The 27584-nt window shown below is 35.7% G+C and overlaps 1 protein-coding gene across 1 annotated transcript in view; it reads left to right on the top strand.

Moving 5' to 3' along the window:
• Positions 1-8469: 8469 nt before the first annotated feature.
• Positions 8470-27584, top strand: part of LOC145685405 (uncharacterized) — a 135402-nt gene continuing 116287 nt past the window's right edge. The window contains exons 1-4 of the mRNA XM_081757799.1: positions 8470-8551; positions 13076-13422; positions 26593-26622; positions 26992-27028. Coding sequence (XP_081613925.1) covers positions 8470-8551; positions 13076-13422; positions 26593-26622; positions 26992-27028 — 496 coding nt within the window. The remainder of the gene's footprint in view (positions 8552-13075; positions 13423-26592; positions 26623-26991; positions 27029-27584) is intronic.

Below are 27584 nucleotides of genomic sequence, written 5' to 3'. Positions count from 1 at the left end.
TGATTGTTTGAAATGAGGGGAACTAAGTTATCTTGGGATGACTTGGCGTAGTTAGTAAAATGATCGAGCTACGTTATAAACAAGTCACTTGTGATTTGCTCTTTATCAGACACAATTTGTAAAGTTCCAGTTCGGGCTCCAAAGAAGAATTCCGGTTTCTTCTTTTACTGAGAATTTTTAACCTAGGAGGAATATAGTTGACCGAAGCACTAACATAGCATACGAATGTCGCAAAATCATAGCACATTAAAAATGTGAGTTTGCTCACATGGCGTTTACCCTTCCCCCAATGTACTTTAGGTAATTTGTTAGGAACAGTCGAAATACATTTCATCTACATTAAAAATTATGTTTGATGGAAAACTTTCAGACTTTTCAGCATTTCTCTAGATGTGCAAAAAAAGTTAGCATTGGAATTCGTTGAATTCAACAGCTTTGGCAGTACTCTACTCCTGTTGTGTCCGTAAGGATAAATTTTGCCTCTTACAGAACCTCAGCAGCCAGTCTTATCCTGTTCTCTTCTTAGCAGCGTTGAATTGGGAATGAATACCATTGCTTTCCACGAATTCATAAGCTAAATTCATGACTTGCCTGCAAGTTAAGCCAGAAAATTTCCCGAATATAAATCGCTATTTCTTTCTCCATTTTCCTGTCAAACACATTGCGAAATATTCCGAAGGAATCCCGAATAGTACCATGAAGCGACACAGAACAGAAAATTCATTACACTTTAACAAACCTAAACAAAGGAAGAAAAAGATCAAAACACAAAATGTAATTAATCGAAATTCACTTCTCCTGTACTTTTATCTTATAAAAACTGGACAAATGATATTGCAGACACTGAACATAATTACAATTGATTTTAAATATTCCAATAGTTAAATGATGTTTAATATGCAAAGTTTATAATTCAATTTACTCTTAGTAATTATAGCTGTATTTTTTTTTACAATTTTATACCACGTATAGGCATGTGACGTGAGTATTTGAAATTATTAATAGTCGCAAGTTTTGAAACAATTATTTTGTATCATATCCTTATGGTGTATTCTTACGTTTCTTCTCTGCAATTCATCACGGGTTTAGTAAACGTACAATACATTTAACCTAGATTGTTAAGGGATGAGCACTTATGGCGCTTCAGAGAAGTAGGACTCCGCCTCCAGCACGTCTGTTTAGCTAGCGATTTGGTCACAGTTTGTTGTAATTCTTGGATCAAGAACAATTTATCTTAAGACAATTACATTTTAAAACATCATAAATACGTGATCCATCTCAGCCTTGGTTTGAAGGTTAATGCGACTCATGGTATGTGTAGGATATAATTATGCATATTTCAAAAGCTTGTTAGAGTAACTTCTTTCCAATTTTGATGTGAGAACTGGAATTCCAAATCATTTTCTCCGAGGTTTATTTACACCTTGTATGTCTTATCAACTTTTAGTTGAAATACGTTTTACTGAGTGTTTAAAAGAAGATCGACAGTTCGTATTTCATACTATACTTACATGCGTAAATAATAAGGGATGTGAATACTGGAATTTCCGAGTGTAAAAGTAGAAATATACGCACTTTCGCCATAATTTTCTTTACGTTGACCACACTATCTGCTGTGTTTCCATGCAACAATGTGATATCTTTGTAGTTTATGCTATAGGTGTGCAGAAAGTGATGCATCTATGGATATGCGATCAATAAGATGCGCAAAATTGTGGACTGATTGAAAAAGTGCTATTTACAGCGCCTTAAAGAAACGATAGTGCTGATAGCTTAAGATTTACCCTCGTATATAAGTTACCTTTCACAGAAGATATTATCAAGTATTATAATTTTCAACGTGCAGCTTTCAACGTCTTCCATTAAGTGATTTTCTTAGCGCCGATATCTCTCGCTAATTTTCTTATTCTCTTTATTCTATCCTTATTCTATTCTTTGATGTACCTCTTCTAATAGATTTTGGGTAAATACAAGCTTCCGTTCTGTTTTGCCTTTTTTCCCTCATTCTCTATTCAAAGCTCAAAGATAATAACGATCAATAATATAGCAGAAGAGTTTTAAATGCTATAAACCCTTCCCCTAATTTTGTAGTTGTAATATCTAGGCCATTCCACGAACTTCGGAAAACAAAACAGAAAATTCGATAATAAAATGTTGGGACTGACAACATACAATACAGTTACTTGTGATATAACAGCGCTGGAGTAATTAGTATCCTATATAGAAAGAAAGCTTACTTTCCAAAATCATAAATTTACTTCATATGTGTGCAAAACATTTCTTTGTTTGTTTTGCGTCTGTGCCTTTCTTCGACCAATTTCAAAACACTTCCATACAACGGGTGGGACTCACTCAATCACATGATGCATTCGTTATCTCCATCAGTGCTACCGATTCCACAAACACTCACTCTTAGTCAGTGTGTACACTGTCCCCCTAGCCCTTATATATAGAAGATAACCGGGTATTGTGAAATACTGTCTTTATTTTCAGTGATAGAAATGAAATAAATGAGCTTACAATAATGCTTTTTATGCTAAAATGTGCTGTGATGTATGCTCTTTAAGAAAACAATAATGCAGAAGCTACACACGTTACATTATCTAAGTTTGACAATCATTTTCAAAAATCGGCAGAATTTGAGTTAATCCAGAAGTGGAGGGTAAAGTGGAATACTATTGAACATTATCCTCCGCCAGTTGCACATAACTGTTGACATTATAATCTATATTTTCATGACTACGGATATATAAAGTCGACAAAAAAAGTATGGGACATCAACTGTTATATTTGTTGAAGCTAAGGGGTACATATGTAAAATCTGAATTTGAAAACAGGAGTAAGCAATATCTAAAACAATAAATGCATTCTGAAGAACAACGTACAAAACTGTATGGTGTGTGAAATTTGCGAGCACCCATCACAAATAAAGTTCACTTTGTGTCCCCTAGGGAACTCAGTATGATACCATTCATTACACTTGAGACACTGAAACTACTGTTCACCTGAATATGTGCTAAAATACGTAGGTAGACAGACATAGAAATATAGATTTTTTGATTTTTCAGAGATATTCTGTTAAAGTATTTAACTTAATGAGATCTCAAAATATACAGATGGTGATCAGAAAAATGGAAACTTCTGTAGTTGACAACATATCAGATGTATGGGTTGGCAGTGTGTCGTAGCGCCCGCAGCGCCGGACCGCTGGTGTTGGTGCGTTAGGTCGGTCTCTATACTATGTCAGGCGCAGTGGAACGGCAGTGTCCAGTGGCTACAGCAGACGGAGGTAGTGTAAAATGGGAGACCTCTCAGATTTTCAAAGAGGGCAAATAGGTGGTGCGCGGTTATGTGGAGTGAGTGTGACGGCAGTGGCTACTGTGTTAGGTGTGTCGCATGGGACAGTGCCGAAGGTGATGACGGCCTACACAACACACGGGAAAACCACATCTGGGAAGCGGAACTGTGGTCGGAAGAAAATCATGTGTGACAGGTCACGCCGAGTATTAAAGCGCATTGTCACGCAGAACCGTCGTGCCACTGCGGAGCAAGTGACGGAAAAACTCAATCAGCACCTCCCCCACCCTGTTTCGACAATCACAGTCCGCCGCAAATTACATGACATGAACCTACGGGGTAGTGTTGCACGGGCCAAACCGTTCATGAGGGACCATAACGCTTTCGCATGCCGCAAATGGTGCCGCGACCATGCAACTTGGACCGTTGAGGACTGGAAAGGTGTGATATTAGTTGGATGAGTCATCCTTCACCCTATTCCCAACCACGGGCCGTGTTTATGTGTGGAGAACGCCCAAAGGAGCAGTGTATGATCTGCAGTGTCTCCGCCCAACTGTGAAACATGGAGGCGGCTCGGTGAATATGTGGGCCGCCATATCGTGGTTTCTATTGGGTCCTGTGGTCACACTTAGCGGACGAATCACTGAACGATTATGTCTCAATTTTAGGAGACCACTTGCATCCTATGGTCCGGATATTGTTCCCATACAATGACGCCATCTTCCAGGATGATAATGCACCCATTCACACAGCTGGCGTTGTTCCACCGTGGTTTGAGGAACATCGGGATGAAGTTCAAAACCTCCTCTGGCCCGCATAATCCCCAGATCTCAACATAATTGAACATATGTGGTCCGTCTTGGAAACATGAGTTCGGCGACTATTTCCACCTCCATCTTCTCTCACGGATCTAGCCAATGCCCTGCAAGAGGATTTTGTAAAATTCCACTTGCTACCATTCAAGACCTCTATGCCTCCATCCCACGTCGTATCAATGCTATTCTGAAGACGAAAGGTGGCCCGACACCATATTAATCTGGTAAGTTGCAATTTCATTCAGGTGTTTTCATTTTACTGATCACCATCTGTATATTGTAATTTATAATGAATATTTATTCTAGTTTAGCAATAGCAACTATTTTCTTACAGAGGATAAGATTTGTTAGTGATTTCTAGAAAATATGCAATATGATACTTATTTTTTTTACTGTAAAATTATTATGTAATATACAATTTGGTTGAGGAAAATATGTGTATTGTTTTGTAATAAGACCGTAAAATACAAGTACTAACGTTATTCTTTAAAAAATAATTTTCTTATTTTAAAAAAATATTATTCATCCGGGAATGATCTCGTATGGAAAGGGGTGTGTCGAGTCAAGACAACCTAATGTCTACACTAAAATGGATAACTATTTGCTTTGGATTACAAGACACTTAAATAAAGAAAACATTACTATATGTCGAATTAAATGATTTTTCAGCTTAATCTACATGAGTCCAAAAAAGTTTCATATTTTACTCTACGTTCTATTTCATTCAGCGAATTAAATTGCTCGGTTTGCTATCTGTAGTTTAATGTCCAATGTCAGCACCAAGACCATATGAGGCCTGGATACACATACTTAAAATGTTACAAGACCCAAATGAATTAACACCATGAATAAATGGCTGGTCTTCTATATATCAACTTAACTTTGAAATTCAGAGAAGTTGTATGATCTAAATTATTATAAATTGTTATAATGTGATGTTCCTTGGAAACAATAATTTGATAATGCTTTCCAATACGCTTCTATTCTAAATAATAGTAGCAGTGAGGATACGTAAAGTCGAAACGAAATATTCTTATTCAATATATCTGGTCAGAAAGAGACTGTGAAACATTTTAAATCAACGTATTGATTGGAAATTGTTACTATTAGGAGTCTTGGTTATTTTTCACATCTGAATAGTTATCATTACGGAATCTCAAGTTACACTAAAATCTAAAAGAATTTTTAAAGTAAAGGTTGTTTTAAACGTGAGAAAGTTCATAAACAACAAAAGTGTCGCCGATCTTTATACAAGACAGTTCGATATCAAAATGTCTGTAATTGAAATTTTGATTTATTGTACTAAAGAATAACCGTCAATAATTCCATTACTACTATTAATTACTTTATGTACATTATTTAGTTGTCTATTAATGAGTCTACTAGTCTACTTGGCTATATGTCCAGGACTAAATAGAATCATCAAAGGATGTGAGATGGAAGACGAAATAAAACTTTGAAGTACGACATGCTGAGTTTTGTTTAAAATCTGGTGCTAGTGCGAAGTTCGCATTCGGTTTTTCCCGCTATATCCATTTTGTCTTGTCTATGTTAGTTATTATAATAAAAATACTCCTCCCTTTTTAATGGCTTCAATTATTACAAATAAACTCGCGTGTGAAATGTTGTTACCAGTTTTACGCGTCACGGGTGTGCCCCTTTAGGATACAGGAGACGGACGACAATGAAAGTAAATGATTGTGAAACAAGTCTTGAATAAGACTGTAAGAGCAACTTGAAGAAACCCAAGGAAATCTACGGGCATAATACTATCCATCACAAAATCATGTGGCTAAGAATCTAGCCAGTAATTTGTCGTAGGCAAGTGTTTTGCCATTATGTCATTCTGCACTCACAAACTATCTAATGTGGGTTAATTGAAAAATGGAATGTATGAAATAATATACTACAAATAATAATGTTCGAACATAGACCTAAAACATCAATAAGGTATACCAGTAATAAACATATTTTAGAAACCAACATTGCTAGATGAACTGTGTTTGTGCTTAACTTTTACCTGTAGAGGTAATGGTTGCGGCTTGATAAATGAGTTTTTCTTCGAATAACATATGATTTAGAAAATCTCAAACGATGTGGAAAATACATCACTGAACTTGTTTTCGCATGATTTGTTCATACAAATACTTAAGATAAATTTTGGTCATATATTATTATTAAGTGATATAAACTTACCATGAAAAATGTATCCACATGCGTAAGTAAAAATGTCTGCTAAATAAATTGTGTTAAAACTTTGTTTCTTCCTAATCTTATATTGCCAGAACTAATAACATGATTTACTTCCAGTATTTCAAACTAGTTATTTTATCTGATGAGCTTTGTAAGTGCTTCTCCGCATGGACGACAAAACAAGTTTTGATCAATGAATAAGAAAAATCAATTACGATGATCAATAATGTAATACCAGAAGTATTGATATAACTAGCACGGAAATGCATAATTGCATTAGAGCATGAACAACAAACTGTTCCACATTACTTTATATATGCTGGTCACAATACAGTTTGCCGAAGGAACGAAGAACGTATTCAAATGCCGATAATCATATTAAAAACTAAAGAGTGTGCGTAGTGTATTGATATTAGCGTAAAGGCATGCTTTCGAGAGTGTCATATTTACATGTGGCAATACTTAGACACTGCCTACTTCTTACAAAACATGTCTGAAGATCAATTCAAAATCAGGCTTTCCTAATTCGACAACTCGCGTTGCTCATTGGAAGTCTTCCAAGCGTGAAGGAAGATCAATAAATACCTTTTACGCAGACTTGAAATGCTGATATCTGCAGTGTGTGTAAAATCAATGTCTTTCTGGAGCCTTAGATCAACAAGTGCTGCTATTGGTATCACCACGCATTTAAACAGTACACGGTATTCTTATGCCATTTTAGAAGAAATACGGACTGATGATGTTGGAGGCCGATACAGCGTGTCACTTTTTGGTCATGTATAAGATGTTCATTGACTATACATTGATTGTATGGAACTGAATATAGTAATTTATATCATCTATATATCATTTTATCTACATTAGAGCACTGCAGATGTAGGTAATTCGCCATCATGCAAGCCATGCTACTATAGATATTAATGTGAATGTTTAGGAAAATAATACTTTCCTCATGAACCTTCGAATAAAGAAAGGTTTTTGGAAAAATCCATTCTAAACCAGATAAAGAGGAGTTCAAAATTTCGATCAAGAATAGCATGTATCAGAAATCACTCACATTAGAAAGACAGGTCTCGACATGCGAACTCTTCATTTAAGAAACGAAACACCTGTGCCAGTATTTCCAAATATTCTTTTCCAAAGGGGGGGACGATACATATATAACATTTCACAAATTTCTCTTTTTTCAATCTAAAAGTGCCGAATGTAAAATTACGCTTAAGTTGGAGATCTCATATGAAGTATACTTTTAATTTAAAATCAGAAAATACGTGTTTCACCGTTTTGAAATATTCTCTTCCAAAGGAGAAAACGGAATATTTATATAATTCTAAACATTTTTCTTTGTTTAATCAAAATTTGCCTAATGTAAAGTTTTTCTTAACTTGGAGATCCGATATTATGTATAAAGACTTTTAATTTGAAATATGCAGGAGTGACAACGCTTTTCAGTCTTTTCGAAATTTCCGCTTCTATCGAGCCCATTCCTAAATCTGGCAGAAATGTGACCACAGACAATTTCTTCGCATCAGTTCCTCTAGATCTAGATCTTCTAAACAATTACAGTCTAACACTGGTTGGAACTCTAAGGAGCAACATACTACAAAGTACGTTTGAGTTCCTGAGTACAAGGAAAGACAGCCATTTTCGAGCACGTTCGCTCATGGAGAAGATACGTTACTCTGTTCATATGTGTCAAACAGAAAAAAACATGTATTGCTCTCCACAGTGTATGAAGGAGAATACGTTAATGAAACAACACTAAAGCCGAAATCATTACATTTTATAAAATGGCGAAGGGTTGTGCAGATTGCGTGGATGGGTTCAAGAGTCTGTACACGGTTGCAAGAAAAACCAACAGGTGACCGTTACGTACCTTCCACACACTCCTCAATATCGGTGCTCTAATCAGCTTTATCATATATAGATTTAACTATGAAAATGCTGATGGAGGTAGTGTCTATCAGAAGATGTTAGCAATGGAACTCTGCAAGCCATATCTCATTAGAAGAGCAACAACACCATAGTTCCTACACTTTTGCGATCACAAATAAGGAGGGTCCCGGATGGCTCTCTAGTACCTGTGCACTCTGAAGCACCAACACGGGATGGCGATAAAAGGACATGTGTGTTCTGTACCAGGAAAAAATCGTTACATGAAAACATGTGCAGACAGTTTGTCCCATGTGTGCAAGAAGCACGCACCAGCTGTTTTCTGTTTCGAGGGGGTGAACAACCTGAAGACAGTGAGTGATAACTAGAACCTTCCGACACGATATTGTTAAGTTAAATAATCAACTGTTTAACATTTTGCTTATTTGTCAGTTTCTTGTGCTTTTGTTCCTTTCCTGTATCATTCAATGTTGAACAATTACTGAATTCTTTTTGCTGTGTTGTGATATCAACTAAGAAGGTAAAATACCCTATATGCCACAAAATATTCTAAAGATATGAAGTTACAATAAAACTCATGAATTAAATCCTAAACTGTATTAATAAGTGGGATTTCTCCATTTATTTCATAGGTGAGAGAAAATCTCGTCACACGCCCACTTCCACACCTAGTACCCTCGCGCCTGCTGCCGGGTTAAAAGGAAAAGAGCGAAAGGTACTATAAGATTCAAATTTGTCTTTCTTTATTCAGAAAGTGTCTAATGTTGCTTATGTTAGCTTATGTTGAAGATTTGAAACACGGTATGCAAAATCATATAAAAACAAAAGACAATAAAAATCATTTGTCAGCATTTTCAAAAATTCCGCTTTTAAGACAAAGAACTAGATCAATGGTATAAAACCTATTTTCTATTCTTTATTGAGAACTACACTTGTGATTATTTGGATAAGATTGAAAAAATGGTATACAAAACTATCATTGTAACAAACTTTAAAGAAAAATTAAATTCCTATTTCAACGCCTCCGAAAATTCCGCTTGAGTAAAGAGAATTGGGTGAATTTGTATAAGATTAAAATTTCCCACTATTTAATCAGAAAATGCTTAATGCAGGAATTCGCTTCAGTTGGAGGAGTGAAAGTCCTTACATATTTTCTCAATTTTAACAGGAAACACTTAACTCAGTGTTTTCGAAATTTGCGATTGTTGGAAAGGAAGGAGGCAATATGTACGATCATATAAAAGAGCGAAGACAATTCAGTAAAAAATAATAGCAATTAATACATGCAGGAACGTGAGAGTTCGTCAAAAGATCCTTTATTACGAAAGAATTGATTAAGGAAAAAAATTCGTAATACGTCTACTGACACAGAAGGGTCCCAAACGTTGTCGCTAAAATCTGATTGCCATATAGTACATCTGATACAGCATCACGAGAAATGAAAATGAGCAAAATTTAAGGTGCTATGAGCTATTGGAACGATAGGAGCTACGGGGCTTCAAAAATTGAATATCCAAAAAATTATATCATGGAATTACATAAGTTTAAAGTAAATATTTTGAAAACCGATAAAGCAATCAAAACAAAAGTCGCACTATTTAATGAGAACAAAATGCCCTATCGAAAAGCCACAAACAGTGTAGCCAACTCAGCATAAAGATACTTTGTTTCAAATAGTACCATATGCAAATGTTCACAGATTTAAAACGCACTATTATCACTAAACATAATAGTTAAGTGAGTGCTACAGTGTTACACACTGTTAGAGCTACGTGTGCTGAAAATGTACAATTGAGAAGTCTGATATGTGACAACAGATGATAATAATGGAATCTGGGTCTCATACTATGAATTTAGTTCAAATGCCTAACACCGACGTTATAACATAGCAAAATGCCAGCAGTGTCACAAGATATTGATGCATTTGAAAAACGAAATTGAGTGATGCCATTTTAACGTCATGTGTCAGCTCCGAAGCTATATAGGACGGGACCTATAGTGTAAAATAGTATCCTAACCCCTATGACAAAGAAAGATAACGACGAAATGTAAGGTGAAAAGTACAACAAAAACATTTCCGAGGCAGAATTGGAACCAGCATCCCTAAAAGGTTGGTTGTCTAGCCTTGTAGACCACACGCTATCAGATGAGATAGTAATAAAATAATTATGTTTCCAATGTTAATATGAAATTACAGTGTACAAACTTAATCATATGGTAAGCAGGAAAGGAAGTAAAAGAGTATGTCACTTAACACGAAAGACATACGAAAAGAATCTACTCTTCCAAATATTGATAAGATAATCTGGAAAATCATTTCACAGAATAAGAAAACACGTGTTTTTTCCAAGCGTGTATGATTTTGTTTTCGCGAGTTGTCTGCTTATTCACTGAGGCTACGGAAGTGCAATTCAGATCCATTTTTTTCCAATGCATTCCTTTATTACCCTGTTGGCACATATCAAACTTTCCTATTGTACATTGGCAATGTCTAGAAACACGTATAAAAGATTGTTGAAAATAATAATTTTGGCCAATCTTGTGGATTGATTACTGTTTGGCCCTTAGCTCTGGTATTCGAAATGTTGGAATTCTGTTAAGAAGTGCACGTTACCATAGATCAGTGCAGGATACCTTTTCAGTGTTCGTGAGTGAATCAGTGAGTCAGCTCCTAAAAGCAAATTTCCCATTGTTAATATCTCAACCCACATAGTTAACTATACGCATAATTTAGTACTTGCGTAATGACCATTTCCGGTGTATATACTAGTTCGTGAAAACCTTACTTCAGCAATAAGCAACACTTTTTATTTCTTGAAAATGTACTGTTTGAATCGAGGACATATTTCAGGATATGCAGGTATCGAAATAATTTTCTGCACTAAAATTCAGTTTACACGGAACTTTTTCGAAATAATACACTTATTTGTCTAATTTTTCTGAGGTTCATACATCAGAATGGAAAATGATTTAAGGTATAATATTAACAATATCTTATCTCTTTTATCATTGATGTAGTTCTTCATGAAAAGTGAATAACGAAAAGTTAAGTTTGGGCTATCTTACTGTATTGTCCAGCCCATCATAAAGTAATTTCATTATAGTTTCGTACTATCATTTCGTACTTTCTCACACATTTCAAAGGCACACGAGTGGTATTTTTTCTCTTTGGAATAAGGGTTTATTTTTCTTCCCAACTCAAAACATGATAGAATTAACATATGTAGTTTGTAGTCTGTTGAAATTGTGAGAATTCTGGTGCTCACAATTTTTAAGATGTACCGCTTACCAAAATCTCATATATATAAATCTCTTCTCTTACCTATAAATATATATCCGCATTTCAGAGAGAAAAAAACTTAATAACTACGTGATTAATCACCATTAACTTTGGCCAGGGAGTACAAGATGAAAACATGAATTGAATTCGTTGATGGAAGTTATCCACCCAGTTGTTCCCAAGATATGGGGAATTATTAATTGATTTCCCATGTATTTCTGTGCGAGTAAACTCTGGCTGCCCGTAGTATTGTTGAAATTAAGGGATTAGTATAGTGTTCGGAACGCAAATGTTAGTTCGTCTGGGGAATGTTATTCTAAAATGAAAATAAATTATTTCATATTCGACGAATCAAATGATTAAATTTTTTTTAATATTCACTTATCTTAAATTATACTACATTTAATTTGAGGTAAATTGGTATGCACAAACATACCAGTAGTATTGCTAAATTTTAGTTTGTTAAAAATTTGGTTGGCCAAAAACCAAACCACATTCCTTCACGTTGTGAAGACTGTGATTCTGCTACATGTTTTATATCCCTTTTGGGCAAGGGTGGGGCAAGGAATGGGCAAGATAAATATAAATAACATGGTATGAATTCCACGTTAAATAGAATTCATATGCTTTATAGAAAATATTTTCATTAAAGGTATCCAGTTGCTCTTCCACGAAATTTCACCTTCGAGCATCCCCCAAACAATTATACTCACATATTCTTTTCTGAGTGTAGAGCTCCTTAGTGGCTAAGCGGTTAGCGTACGCGCCTTTGGCGTGGGAGACCCGGATTCGATTCCCGGCGGGAGCTCATGTGGTTCGGATTCCACGTTAATCAGTAGGTCCACGTCTCATATAGCCTCGTTGCTGAAAGGGACGCTAAACTAAAATCAACTGCACTCTTTTCTGAGTGTACAATTAAAAACAGAAAGTACAAAATATAGTTCTCGGTCCTGATAAGTAGATGCTGTTCAGGGAGTTGTAACTTTATATTTGAGAGATTAAAATAATAATAAAATGTTGACAAATATATATACACATAAATGTTTTCTGAGAACAAATGGTTTAATATATTCTTTTTATTACTAAGCTTGAGTGACGAGAATTAAAATCAATAAAAAATGAAACATAAATAACAAGAACATGTTATTAGTATAATGTCTATTATTTCTAACTCTGTACAAATATCTCAAATTAATATTTCACTTACACGGTGAAAGTACTCTCAACAAAACTGAATAATCAGAACCAAATCCTGTACTAATTTTAAAACTCATTATATTCAGTATTTGCATAACATTTCCTTGTAGAAACTCAAGAACATATTTTATGAATTTTTTTAAGAACGAGAAATTAACAGAAAGTATATTGTATTATGGTCGACATTGTATTCTTTGGTTTAGTGATATGCGTTTTAGAAACATATTGATACTAGTGGAATTTCTTTCCGTTACTGCTTCTTTTCCAAGGTTTGGAGGAATATGGGGTAGAATTAGAAAGTTTAAACCGAAATTCTGCGAGTGTCCAGAGCCAACTACTCATAATTGCCCAGAAACAACTCCTGTACAAAGTCAAAAAACAACTACTGTTCAAACTTCAGAGACAAGTATTGCTAGTTCACAAACAATCGATGTGCACTGTCCAGAAGTAAAAACTGTTCAATGTCCAGAAGTAACTACTGTTCAATGTCCAGAAGTAACTATTGTTCAATGTCCAGAAGTAACTACTGTTCAATGTCCAGAAACAGCGAGTGTTCAAGATCCAGAAATTACGACTTACCAAGTACTTACATTGATTTCTTGGACTTTTCTGGGAGTTGTAGTACCAATAATAACGGTAGTGACACAAATCATTGGAACTGCTTTCATTCACTACTTTATAATGCCATGTGAAGAAACTACTGAAACTCGCACGTTTCCCCAACCAGAATTGTATAAACCACAAGAGGTAAGAAATGCAATATTTACACAAGACTTTAATAACGTTTTGGACTTGTAAACATAATCTACATTAAAATCATTGTACTATTAGTATTATAAATTAGGTACTATACACACACATGTATAGTACAGAGTTGGAATATTTGTTACATACTTAATTTAGATATGAAATTTATAAAATGCTAGAACAAAACATTGTAAATGTTCACATCGCTCATTTTAGCAGACAAGCATAATGATATACCGGCACAATGTTCCCAATTATCGGACAAATACTAAAGTGAGTAAGTTAGTACACTAAATTTGTAGTGGCCAAAACTTTTGTATTAAAAAGTGGGGAATAATACAATACTGCATTTCTAATCAAGCGCATTATCGAATCTCACAAAATAATAACCAGTACTTTGTAAATGTACACATTTTATTCAACATTAAACTAAATATTTAGGTTTAAAGCTGTTTAAAGCAGGACTTCCAAACTGATTTGAATGCTGTAAATTTAATCCATTAGTTCCGATATGAGTCTAATGAAGATTCGAAATACGAAGGGATGAGTATTGGTATAACACATCCTGAATACTGAAGCACTGATACCATTTAAACAGATGGGCAAGATAGATAAAAAATAACGTGTAATAGTTTTAATTACACTAATCAAGCATGTTTTTGCCACATAGAAGAAAATAACCATAATTAAATCAATTTTATACGCTGTTGTCGAATATAGGCATTCAAATGTTGCATCAACTTTCATTATATTGTAAATCACTAAACCCTAATTATTCTAGTTATTTTCTTGAAGGAAAAACATGTCAATTCTGATAATTGCCAGTATTCTTTACCACATTTCCCACACTATATTCAATGTTAACTTATTTTCTTTGGTACAATTGAATCAGAAGCACTTTTAACTGGTTCTAAATACATTTGCTACTTTAACAGAAGTCGAGAAAGATTTGAGATGTTAACAGCAAGAAGCCTTTTTTTCTGGATTTGAAAATCTGATCTCCAACGCATCAGGTTTTACCCTACTTTCTAATACTATTCTATTTTGTCACTAAAACGCCAGGAATGTTTCGTAAACATCGATTATATTAGAAGGAAAATATATTTTAACAAAACGTATATGTTTTTATGATTTTCTTTCTTCACGTCCGAAGTTATTTCAGTCGCACCTAATAAAATGGTTGCATATCAGAACAAAATAACGATGAGAAACATTGTCTCAATTAAATGGCATTAAATTGTGCCCCAAGCAATCTCAAATTTTCAATGCATTTACAGTATGTAATATGAGGCAAAGGTACCTTGTAACTTTGGAAAGACAGTTGTAAATTGATACAAACAACATAATGAAGATAACAATTATTAAATGAGTATATATAAATTTTAAAATAAGAGAATTGATATGTATTTTTCTGAAAAGCTACGCCAAAGCCATATTGCGTGGTTCCTTTCCTATTAAGAGCTCCTCCGTGGCTAAGCGGTTAGCGTACGCGCCTTTGGCGTGGGAGACCCGGGTTCGATTCCCGGCGGGAGCTCATGTGGTTCGGATTCCACGTTAATCAGTAGGTCCACGTCTCATATAGCCTCGCTGCTGAAAGGGACGCTAAACTAAAATCAACTCAACTCAACAACTCCTTTCCTATTAAGATCTTGGTATCTTATGCAATATGGCACACTTTAAGACGGTACTATATAGTACTTAATTTGGTTCTACCTCTACTTAAACGATCCAAACTTAGAAGGTGCCTTTGTCTCATATTACACACTGTAAACGCATTGAAAACTTGAGGTCAGGTGGAGAATATGATACGAAAAAGATGAAGAGAGTGTTTCTAGGATACAAACGTTACCCATTTTTCTGCTTTTTCTTTACAATTTGTGATTGAATGGGCCACTTAAAATTAGTTGTTCAAGATATTTACAGCACGAAACAACTTAGAGAACCTAATGGGTGGTATGCTATATGAGGCGTTGGATGGAAAATGTCATAACTCATTTTTTAAAAAAGAGATTAAGTCATTTCCTTGAACTTGTAAACATAACCTTTTGGACGGCAAAGTTGCATATCTTAGAGTTTAAAGACCTGGCTATATTCCAAAAGATGGCAGTCTAAAAACCTATTTTATCTGTTTTTTTTTCTATATCGCTTGTAATAAAAATTTCAACATCATACAATGTCTCAAAACTATGTTATGCCACTTTGCCATCGAAAGCCTCATATTATGAATATTATCGTCTTGCACTTTTTAGTCACCTAAGCAATGGGAATTGGCGAAGAGAGTGTTTTGTTTTCAAAACGAACTGTTTCAGTTTTTGACTTTGCCTCTTACAAAAAGATTCCAGTGCTTTATTTGCTAAATTTGTCTTTTCGGAACGACGGAAAGATCTCGTTGCATTTGTTGAATTTCAGGAAACTATATTTGTTCCGTGTGTATGTTTTTGCTCTACATTGTGAAAATCATAGGTCTTGAACACAAACATTGAAACAAAGTTATCACTGCTATTTGGTATGTCATGTAGGGGATGAAGAGAAAGTGTTTGTTCGATATACTATACAGATGGTGATCAAAAAAATGGAAACACCTGTAGTAGGCAACACTCAGATGTATGGGTTGGCAATGGTGTCGTGGCGCCCGCAGCGCCGGACCGCTGGTGGTGGTGTGTTAGGTCGGTCTCCATACTACGTCAGGCGCAGTGGAACAGCAGTGTCCAGTGACTGCAGCAGACGGAGGTAGTGTAAAATGGTAGATCTCTCAGATTTTCAAAGAGGCCAAATTGTTGGTGCGCGGTTATGTGGAGTGAGTGTGACGGCAGTGGCTACTGTGTTAGGTGTGTCGTGTGGGACAGTGTCCAAGGTGATGACGGCCTACACAACACACGGGAAAACCACACGAGGAAGCGGAACAGTGGGCGGAAGAAAAACATGAGTGACAGGTCACGCCGGGTATTAAAGCGCATTGTCACGCAGAACCGTCGTGCCACTGCGGAGCAAGTGACGGAGGAACTCAATCAGCACCTCCCCCACCCTGTTTCGACAACCACAGTCCGCCGTGAATTACAAGACATGAAGTTGCGGGGTCATGTTGCACGGGCCAAACCGCTCGTCAGGGACCATAACGCTTTCGTACGCCGCAAATGGTGTCGCGACTATGCAACTTGGACCGTTGAGAACTGGAAACGTGTGATATGGTCGGATGAGTCATCCTTCACCCTATTCCCAACCACGGGCCGTGTTTATGTGTAGAGAAAGCCCAAAGAAGCTTATGATCTGCAGTGTCTCCGCCCAACTGTGAAACATGGCGGCGGCTCGATGATGCTGTGGGTCGCAATATCATGGTTTTCATTGGGTCCTGTGGTCTTCTTTAGCGGACGAATCACTGTCAACGATTATGTCGCAATTTTAGGAGACCACTTGCATCCTATGATCCGGATGTTGTTCCCGGACAATGACGCCATCTTCCAGGATGATAATGCACCCATTCACACAGCTGGCGTTGTTGCAGCGTGGTTTGAGGAACATCGGGATGAAGTTCAACACCTCCACTGGGCTGCCCAATCATAGTAATCGAGCCATATGTTCGATATAATGGGGCATCATTTAGCGTAATATAACATTTGGAATGACAAAAATCGGCTGCTGCGTGACTAGTGAATGCTTTGCAAAAATAGATGTAGAGGCTATTTTAAGAAAATTCCCTTTTTTCAGAAAATTTCGAATATGATATTCTAACACAACAAGAAATGGCCAATCAAATGTTGTCCAAAACATTCAAACCTTCTTCAAGAAATGGTGAATGCTACTTATTTTGTTTCATGCGCTATTAACAAGCATATTAGCAATCAAAAATGTGTAGGATCTCATTGGTTGCAACTTGTGTAACAGCATCCTCTATCACGAGGTGTCTTTATACTGTAGACTCGCATACAAGCAACAACGAATGTGATTTTTCAGGAAAAGTTGATTGGTAGCAATTGGTAAGGCAAGGTGCATGTTAATTCCAGGCGTTGTGTGAGTGACTTTAACCGCTGATACACTGCAGGGTGAAAGGCATCGGAAAACCACCACTATGTGTTTTCCTAGTTGCTGAAAGCCAAAAGAGAACTTATTTAGAATGTGCTTTCACAGATCAAAATGTAGCTCAGGAAGTAAAATATAGAGAATTGAATACCCGGGAGTGAGATGGCTGTAGAACGACTGTTGGACGATAAAGTAACAATGTGGGGTAGATAAGAAAAGAAAGACATAGAAGAACCAAATATGTAGGAGAGAGACATGAATTGTACTTGTTACATGGAGGGAAATGAGAAAATCTTAAAGACGAAATGAAACAAAATAATCTAGAGTTACTATTAGTTTGCAAACATAGATGGGAATGTAATGGAGTGTGGAACAGCGAAGAATATAGAACGTTTTCTTAAGGTAAAGGAAAGGAGATCACCATGGTGCAGCAGTAATTCTTGTTAAATGCTTAAAAGAAAAGTTATTGAAAAGGAAGGCGTTTATTATACACTTCTGATTTTAACACTTAAAGCAAAACCAATTTGCTAGTGATACAGACATATGAACAGACGACTACAATTACAATTTAAAAAGTAGATGAAATTTCTGATAATATGGAGGAAATTATAGATAGAGAAAAGAGAAATACATATATAATTGTAATGGACATTTGAACAGTTGTAGGAGGAAAACACAAATGTAGTGTCGTAGGCGAATATCGTTTATGTGAAATAATGAAAGCGGAGAGGGCCTTTTTAATTTCTGTAGATATAGTGCATTAGTAATTGGAAACACATTGTTGAATCACCACCAAAAGGAAAGATATATAAAGGGAAACCATCATTATACGGCGGAAAACATCAGATACGCTATGTTGTGCTTCAGGAAAGTTACTGGAAGAGCTTGGAGAATGAGAAAACCTTTCCGGTGGCTTACATTTTCTCTGATAGTAACCATGTGCTGGCGGAAGTGAATATTCAACTGAAGAATATGGGCAAAAAAATAGGTAACAAGGTATATAATATTAACACTACACTGCTCGCGCGTATTACTATTGTAGTGTGGGTTTCAGTTTTCTGGTATCTGAGGGTTGGCAACACTTGTGACCTTGAGCGATCGTCTACCTTCCTCCCCCACTTTTAGAACACCACTAGTCGACTGATAGCACCCAAAGTCAACGCACTGATGTTATACGGATTGTTATTTTCGCATGGACTACTATTGTAATCCGTGCGAGTACTGACGTGATAGCTGGTTTTCTGGCTAACGTTTTAACTGTCCTCGTTTTGAACGTATTATTTCACATTATTCGCTCAAATATATGTGATATATATGTTAGTTTAAAATGTCAGAGCAAAAGCAAATAAGACATTGGCTAACAGAAACTGAAAGTGACGAAGAAAGTGTTTTGAGTATATAAAACTAAGATGAAATAGAGGACGATGTTGTCGAGTAGTGACGCTGAAGAAAGTGGTAGTGACGATTTGGAAGAAATAGAAGATGAAGAAAGGGACGGTGTTTTCCAGGAAGTCAGGTTTCACGGAGAATTTTACATTGGAAAGGGCAGAATTACCAGATAGTATATTGATCCAGTGCACCCACGAAATAAGCGAATACAGCGTCATAACATCATACCTACACTGCATAATTATTACTCCATAGAACAACAACACTAAATTTGGAGTTGACATATTGGACAAATTGTGTCGCCAGTGTGACAGCCAGGAATTCGCAAAGATGGCCACTCACTCTCTTCTTCCACGTGCTAAACGTTGCTGTAGTAAACGCTCTCATTGTTTTCAAAGCAAATAACAATGATGCTATGATCAACCGTAGAGACTACCTGCAATCTGTGGCTATGGAACTTATCGAACCTCTTTGTGGAAGATAAAGAAACAAGAGTACCCAAAAAAGGTGTTTCAGGTGCAGTAAGTGGATCCGCTCTGACCACAAGCACACTCTTTGTACTGACTCTTATGACTAAAACACCCAAAATTTTGCTTACTTTAGACCTTATTTTCAAGTGTAAAAGTTAAACTTGCAAACAATTTAACAACTTGTTTTTATTTTTTACAAGAGTTTTTAACACTTTAATGCAAATTTCCTCTTTTATTTCAATTTTTAATCAAATAGCAAGAAAATAAACGAACGTTTACAAAAATATAGTAAATTGCATACACATTCTAAAGTTTTGGCTTCTAATTCTTTTTGTGCATTAAAAAACAAAATGTTTGCACTGAAATGTGTTTTTATTGCTTGTGAAAACCCACAAAAATAATGTAAAAAATACCAATTGAATAACCACTAAGATATGTATATTTATCAAATGGACTACAATCGTAATCCGCTCGAGCACTTATGTTTCAACAATTTCATGAGAGTACTGTAGTGTTAAACAGTTGAGAATCTACGAAGTAAGAAACATTTTCGTTGAGAAATTTGAATGAAAACACTAACGAAGAACGAATAGGTGCGGATCGTAACTAACGGTGGGTACATATTAAATTTTGCAAAGAGCAGGCAGCAGAAGAAGTAGTAGATTGCCGCGAGCACAAAACTGCTAAGAAACCGTTGGGGTCCAGAACAAATGTTGCGGAAAATGAAAAACAGGAAAACATGGAAATATGTTGATACGGAAGAGGGCAGAAAGGTGTACAGGAATTTGAACAACGAACTCTGAAGGGAAACACAGATAGGGAAGAATTTTACAATATAATTTGCGAGAATATAGAAAAAAAACATAAAGAGTTGGGAAACAATAGCAGACGTTCAAGGATGTAACAGTTGGACATATAACTTCGTATGTTACAGTTGGACATTAGGATGGCCGTAAAAATTAAGAACTGGAGGTGTGGTAATTATAGAACTATTATTCTCATATCTCAGGCAGCAAACATTTTGCTTTGAATTTTAAGCAGATGGTGAATGGAGAGACAAATGAAAAAAGATGAGGAGAGAAATCTCTGGAGAAGTAAGGGTAAATGAGATGTAATTGGATTATTAACACTGACTGGTGAAAAGATTGTAAGAAAAGTGAAAGATGTGTGTGTGGTATTTATTGATCAAGAAAAGGCTTTTGACCGTATGAATTGGGAATTGCTGTTGGATGTTCTAAACAAGGTTGGGTTGGAATAGATAATCGAAGACTCATATAAGAAGACATATTCGTATAACAAACTTTATATGAACCAACAAGTAAGTGTTAGAACAGGGGAGAAAATGACAGATGTGAATTCTATTGGATGGAGAGTTTCACAGAAATGTTGTCTCTTGCCAACAATATTTAATATTTATCTAAAACAGATTTTTATAAATTGTCTATATAAAGCAGGCAGCATTTCAGTTGGAGGTAGGATGATTAGGTGTATATGGTACACAGATTATATGGCGCTTCTTGGAAAATCTAAAGTGAAAATCAATGAGATGCTAGAAAATTTGGAAATGTCTGTGAGGAATATGGGTGAAAATAAATATTAGACAGAAAAGTCATGGTGATTGGAACGTAGCGACCGGTGTCAAATGTAGAAGGGAAGAAAATGTAACAGGTGACTAGTTTACGATACCTACGTAGTATAAAAGTGACTACATGAAATAAATGCAAGTGTAAGAGTGAGAAAAGAAACCTTTAAGAGGGAGAAAATACTATTTTATGGGACCTTGATTAAAGGGTTGAGAAAAAGACATAAATTGCTTCATGTGAGATATTGTACTGTATGGGTTGGAAAAGTAGACATTACACAAAAACGATGAACAACGACTAGAAACTTTTGAAATGTAGGTGTGGAAAATAATGTTGAGAATTAGCTGGATCGAGTGGAAAACGAACGAGACAGTGTTTAGAAATAGTAAGGAAGAAAACAATAGATACTCTTGAGAAGGAACTTAAGAAGGAACATTGACTAAGAAGGAACTGCATGATAAGCGATTTGCTAGAGGGTATGGTGCTAGGAAAGATACAGTGAACGACGGAGAGGAGAGTTAATGGACAATATCAAAAGAGAAAAATTTGCATGAAGGCGAAGAGCTGCGTGGAATACCGTGAAGGAAAGAAGCCTCTCAGTTGCATTAAGTGACCTACCAATTATCAGAGAAAATCAACGATGATGATGATTATTTAAGTTGAAGTACCATGGCCAATATTTTTAAAACTGCTTGCTGCATGCTATTACACTAGTCGACAAAAAAATACTTTTTCTCTGGCACACGGAAGAAAATACCTGATTCTAATAGAACTTTTCACATAGAATTCGAATCTGCAATCAGTTTTTCTCCATCACTCTCAGTTTCCCCGTGACAGAGGGATTTTCAGAAAATTTCCCCTCAAATTTCCCTTTTTTAAACCATTTTAATACCTGTAGCTCTGGTATCCTTAGGTATATTGCCACGCAAACTATATTGTGTGTTAGCTCGCGTTATACTTAGTAAGCCCTCTAAGTTTCATAAGAATCACGTTATTCTTTCTAGAGAAATAAACATATTTATATAAAAATATGCTATATGCACTGTTCATTTTACTGTATTAATTAGTGCAGATAAAATCACATATAACTTCCACTAAAATTACAATACAAGCACGGTTTATATGTCATTGAATTTGAAATAACACATATTTTCACAGATGTATACACCGTGTCACCATTTTTTGTATGAGGGATTTCTAGAGGGATTTTGTTGGAAATTACCCCCAAAAAGTAGTTTATGAGATTTTTTGTCTTAACTTGTTATTTGTATATAGTGATACAGAAACAGGAACTGCACTAAAACGTAATGTTATGTGTACTTAATAAATAATACACAAGAAGTGAGTGGTATCTTCTTAATGAACGCTTACTTACCTTAACTAAGATGTTTTAGTTGTCGACTTTCTTCTGTATTTGGCTTCTGGAACATCTCTTTTGAGTGTCTAACAGTAATCAGCTAGCATTTGTGAACTCCACTGTCCCTAGTATCTCTTTCCCATGGAGGAAATGTCCTGATGTAAACGTTTTCCATGCTCATCACTAACAGCACCAAGGTTTTCAGGGAAGAAATCCAGGTGGGAGTCTAGAAAGTGAACTTTAAAGGACGTGTTGCAACCCATTTCTATGAATGATTGCAGGAAATCACTCAAAATTTCACGGTAATTTGGGGTTTTCTGGTTTCCTAAAAAATTCTCTGTTAAACATTTAAATGAACATCAAGATGCTTTCTCAACCGGAGTTAAGAGATCCTCAAATTTTTGTTCATGAATCAAAACTCTTATTTGGGGGCCTACAAAAGTCCTTTCCTTGATTTTAGCGTCACTAACCCGAGGAATTTTTTCATTGAGGGAACAAAATTCTGCATTACTTTTGAACATTGCCTTACCAAAGTTTTTGAAGAGCCACAACTTTATGTGAAGAGGAGGTAGAGGATTTAAGATTTAGATTTCTGGGCTTTCGGCATCTAAGGCCATTTACCCCTTCACGATTTGAGGGATGACGTCCCTCGGCGAGCACACAATCTGGGGAAAGGGAAGTATTGGGAAAGGAAGGAAGCGGCCTGGGACCTATAAGTTGGGTACCATCCAGGCCTTTGCCTGGTGTGAATGAGGAAAATCCAAGAAGACCTCATTTAGAGCGGCTGACCTGAAAAAGCGTGTTACACTTTTTCGAACGAGTGACCCCACCGCGAATCGAATCCGAGACCGCTCACACCGAAGGCGAGAGCGTTAACGACTACACTACGCAAGGCCACCGAAGAAGAGGTAGAATTGTGATATCAGGGCTCACCAGTGAGGAATAAACAACATTCTTCTATCCAGAAGTTAATACACGCTTTGACCATTCCTTCGTGATGAAATGTTCAGCTTTGTTCCTGCTGTCCCATTCGCAGAGGAACCAATAATATTTCGTATAACCGAGCTGCAAACCCATTAACAAAGAAATAACTTTTAAATCACAGCAAACGGTCTACTTGTATTTCGCTACTGAATTCTTTCTAACACTATTTTGATGTTTCCATAGGTTTCCTTTATATTAGTTGCATAAGCCAAAGGCAAGTGAAGGAAATTTGTTGCCATTGTGCAAAAGGGCAGCCTTCAAGCTAGTTTTGAAAGAGTCAATAAACAATCTCCACTCTGTACTTATATGTGCATGTCCGAGTGTATCAATCACAGCACAGACATTATTACAATACACTAAATCATTTTCTTGAGGATAGTAGTTTTGAAACTTTGTATGACGGTTTCCAAAAATACATACTTCAGTGTCACGATGGAGCAGATTAAAGCCTTTAAGTCTAGAAGCAACAAGTTCTGCCTGTATCTGGGAGAGTTTTGAATCCTATACAAGGTCATTTAGCTCTCCCTGAGCTATCAGATGGTGATCCAATGTAGATGTGTTTCCTAAATAAGTAGGATCATCTTCTTCATTTGGAACTTCAGTAGTGGCCTCAAGTACGTAATCCTCATTTACCGTAAGATGAGCTGGAGGTACTAGTACAGGTAATTCTGCACTGTGTGGAACTGGCCTAATTGCTCATGGCAAATTAGGGTATTGTACTGTGTGCTTAGATTTACTGGTTATTCCTTTTATCTGTGCCATACAAAAGAAGCAGTCGAAAGAATAATCTTTAGGTTCCCTCCAGATCATGGGTACTGCGAATTTCATGTTTCATTCACCATTTGCCCACCCAGTCAGACGTTTAACGCAAGTACAACAAATGTAGTGAGGACTCGCAATTCTTATCTTGGTCTCCTACACAGCAACCAAAATTTAACTGATAACACTTCCTCACAAGTAGAATAAAACATCGACATTGCGATTTAAATGTCAGCTCCCACATACATAACAGAAATTGTCCGGGTGTTTTACACACTTCCTCGGCATCTTGTATCCTGTAAGGTATCACACACACATGCACACACGAATCAACACTACATAAATCATGAAGCAGCACAAACGTACTCAAATTTAGTGCATCACCACACAACACAATCTATTGGAACTCCAATGCACAAACACTTCAACTTAAACGCGGCCACATCTAAAACACGTCCAGCTTGGACCGTCACTCAACGCTACTAATAGTCATGAAGCTACGTGAATCATCAATTCTGTATGCATTGTTGCCTGATAAAGATATTAAAAAGTGACTTATTTTCCACAGAAAGCATGCGTGTATTTGTGCTTGTATTTGAGTATCCATCTATGTGCCGACGTTGACAATAATACGTCAACGTTTGGTTAAGTCTTGCATTATATGTTCTTTATTACCTATAAATAGACACATTAGTTTATATCCCTAGACAGAATAAAATGATTCACATGAAATTAACATTATTTATTAAGTAGACATAAAACAATGTTTTAGTGCAGTTCCTGTTTCTGTATCACTATATACAAATAGAAAGTTGAGGCAAAAAATTCTTATACAATACTTTTTGGAGGGAATTTCCAACAAAATCCCTCTAGAAATTCCCTCATACAAAATGGCGACATGGTGTACACATCATTCAAAAATATGTTTTATTGGAAGTCCAATGAGCTATAAATCGTACTTATATTGTAATTTTCGTGGAAGTTATGTGTGATTTTACTGCACTAATGAATATGGTAAAATGAACAGTACACATAGAATAATTTTATATAAATATGTTTATTTCCCTAGAAAGAATAATGGGATTCTTATGAAACTTAGAGGGCTTACTAAGTGTAAACCAAGGCAACACACAATATAATTTGAATGTTTGTGTACCTAAGAGTATCGGAGCTACAGGTCTGAAAATGGTAAAAAAAAAAAAGGAAATTTGAGGTGAAATTTTCCAAAAATCATTCTGTCACGGGGAAACTTAGGGCGATGGAGAAACACTGATTGCAGATTCGAATTCTACGTGACATGTTCTATAAGAATCAGGTATTTTCATTTCTGTGCCAAAATTTTGTTGACTAGTGTTATATATGAGCCTAGTACTGTATCTGATTTTACTAGCTTTATAAGTATATCAAGTATCATTATATTTTATGAGTTTCCGATGTACCTTATAAAAGTAATATCAGCACTATAACACATTTGTGTATAACAATCTAAACTATACAAGTAAATAGTAAAATTCATTTTTCCATTATTGGTATAAAAATGTCAATTACGATATTCAAATTCATATTTCCTTTCGCAATTCGTATTCCCTCTGTTGGCATTTTTTACCTAATGTACTTACGAATTTTTGTGCTAAGTTATGTACAAAATAAGGACATTTAATAAATACTACACGCGAAATTTTAACACATTGGATCCTAAGCCCGACCTAGACTCGGGTTGTATGTTTATTCCAAAACGCCGAAGCACGAGTCTACCTCGTTTCTTAAATAACAGCCCCTATGTAACTTATTATGGGTTGCTGTCGGTTGTCGTTCGTGTTAAATACTTAATGAGACTCAGTTCTTTGATTATCCATCTAGCATGTACCGAAGAGTAAACAAACATTCTGCAGGGTTATTGTTGTGATCAACTTTCTACGTTTGACTGCAACAAGCTCCATTAAATAGTGGAATATTTTGTTTCAATGTATCTGATGTTACTAGCTTTGTAAGTATATCAAGTATCGTCATACTTTATCAGTTTCCAATGTACCTTATAAAAGTACTTTACAGCATTATCACACGTTTGGGTATAACAACTTAAACTATACAAGTAAATATCAAAATCCATGTTTTAATTATTGGTATAAAATTTCAATTATAATATTCAAATTCGAATTTCGTCTCCCACTTCGTTTTCAGTCTGTTGGTAATTGTTATCTAATATTCTTACAAATTTTTGTTTTAAGTTATGTACAAAACAAGGGCATTTAAATAAGTGCTAGACGCGAAATTTTCAAATCAAACCTTCGATATTCAGTGAAAACATGAGTCATGATTTAATATGTAATTGGTGAAACAATTTTCATAATCTAATTTCAAGAATTATTATTTTACCTTCACACAAATGATAGCTATATTTTGTTGATTATTATATTGAATGTTGGAACTTATGATCTCACCTTTCACGTATGATAGAGTCTGCAAATTATTAGTAATTCTTAACACAAACTAGTGAGACTATAGACATTATTAAGTATTTAATTTTTAATATTAAACTTTAAGCTGAGGTAGAACGCTATTTTAGTCACATATTCATGACATTTCATTTCAGTTTCGAATTTTTTTTCAGAATCACACAAAAAATCTACGAGAAGGAGACGTAAGTTATTTTTTTTAAACATATGTTCATATGTGTGATATTTAAAGGTTTAAATTATACACAAATGAATGACCACTTGTTTTGTAACACGTTTCAATTTTAGCATTCTGCAATAAAATGAAAAATTAATACTTCTTACTCCTATTGTAGATACATTTAAAAGCAATATAATGATTTATAATATACCTAAGCCATGTAAGGATGCGATATAAATGTATTAGTAGTAATGAAGATTATGAAAATCAGAAAGTTCTCAATACCACAACCATCTCCTTGCACTTAGGAAAGTACCTTAATGAATGGAATTTCTTACTGATTGTAAAATGAAATGTTATTCTATTATATTTTATTATTTCCTTTCTCCAATAGCATAATGCGACGGAAGGACCACCTGATGAAGAATGTAGTAAGTGTTTGTTTTTGGAAAATTCCCAAAGTGAACTAATTTATTGTATTTTTCTAGTAGCCCTGTAGCATTGCACTCTTAAGTCATGTAATTAATGATTTGCGAGTAATGTACAGTTTGTTAAGTAAGAGTGTGGGCGGCATTAAGTACAGCCGGTAAGAGATATGCCAGCAGTTCTTTCACTACCCAATAGAGGAAACCTATGTCATGAGTGCAGTGTCCAAAAAGCACTAGTTGATTCTGAATGTGTGACTGAGAAAGACAACAGCATTAATGAGTCCAGCTTACGCGTTGGGCTTAGAGGCTGTATTTCTCTGTAGCCACCCCAGAGAGCATAAAATAATCACCACAAAGTGGTGAAATATATAAAGAAGTCCAAATTTTTGTGTAAAAGTGGGTGAATCGCTATAAAGTGTTGCAGAATGTGGATGAATTTCAAGAACATGGGTCAAAATGGAAAGTGACTCCAGAAGTGGCAAAAATAATTATTAAGCTGTTTTCGCGAACACCAGCCTTAACATTGGGTCAAGCGAAAGCAAAATTAAAGCAAAAGGTC

The sequence above is a fragment of the Thermobia domestica genome, chromosome 5 (assembly GCF_964235325.1).
Source record: "Thermobia domestica chromosome 5, izTheDome1.hap1.1, whole genome shotgun sequence".
Classification (NCBI taxonomy): Eukaryota; Metazoa; Arthropoda; class Insecta; order Zygentoma; family Lepismatidae; genus Thermobia; species Thermobia domestica.
The sequence above is the reverse complement of the archived record's forward strand: the minus strand, read 5'-3'. Positions and strand labels throughout refer to the sequence as shown.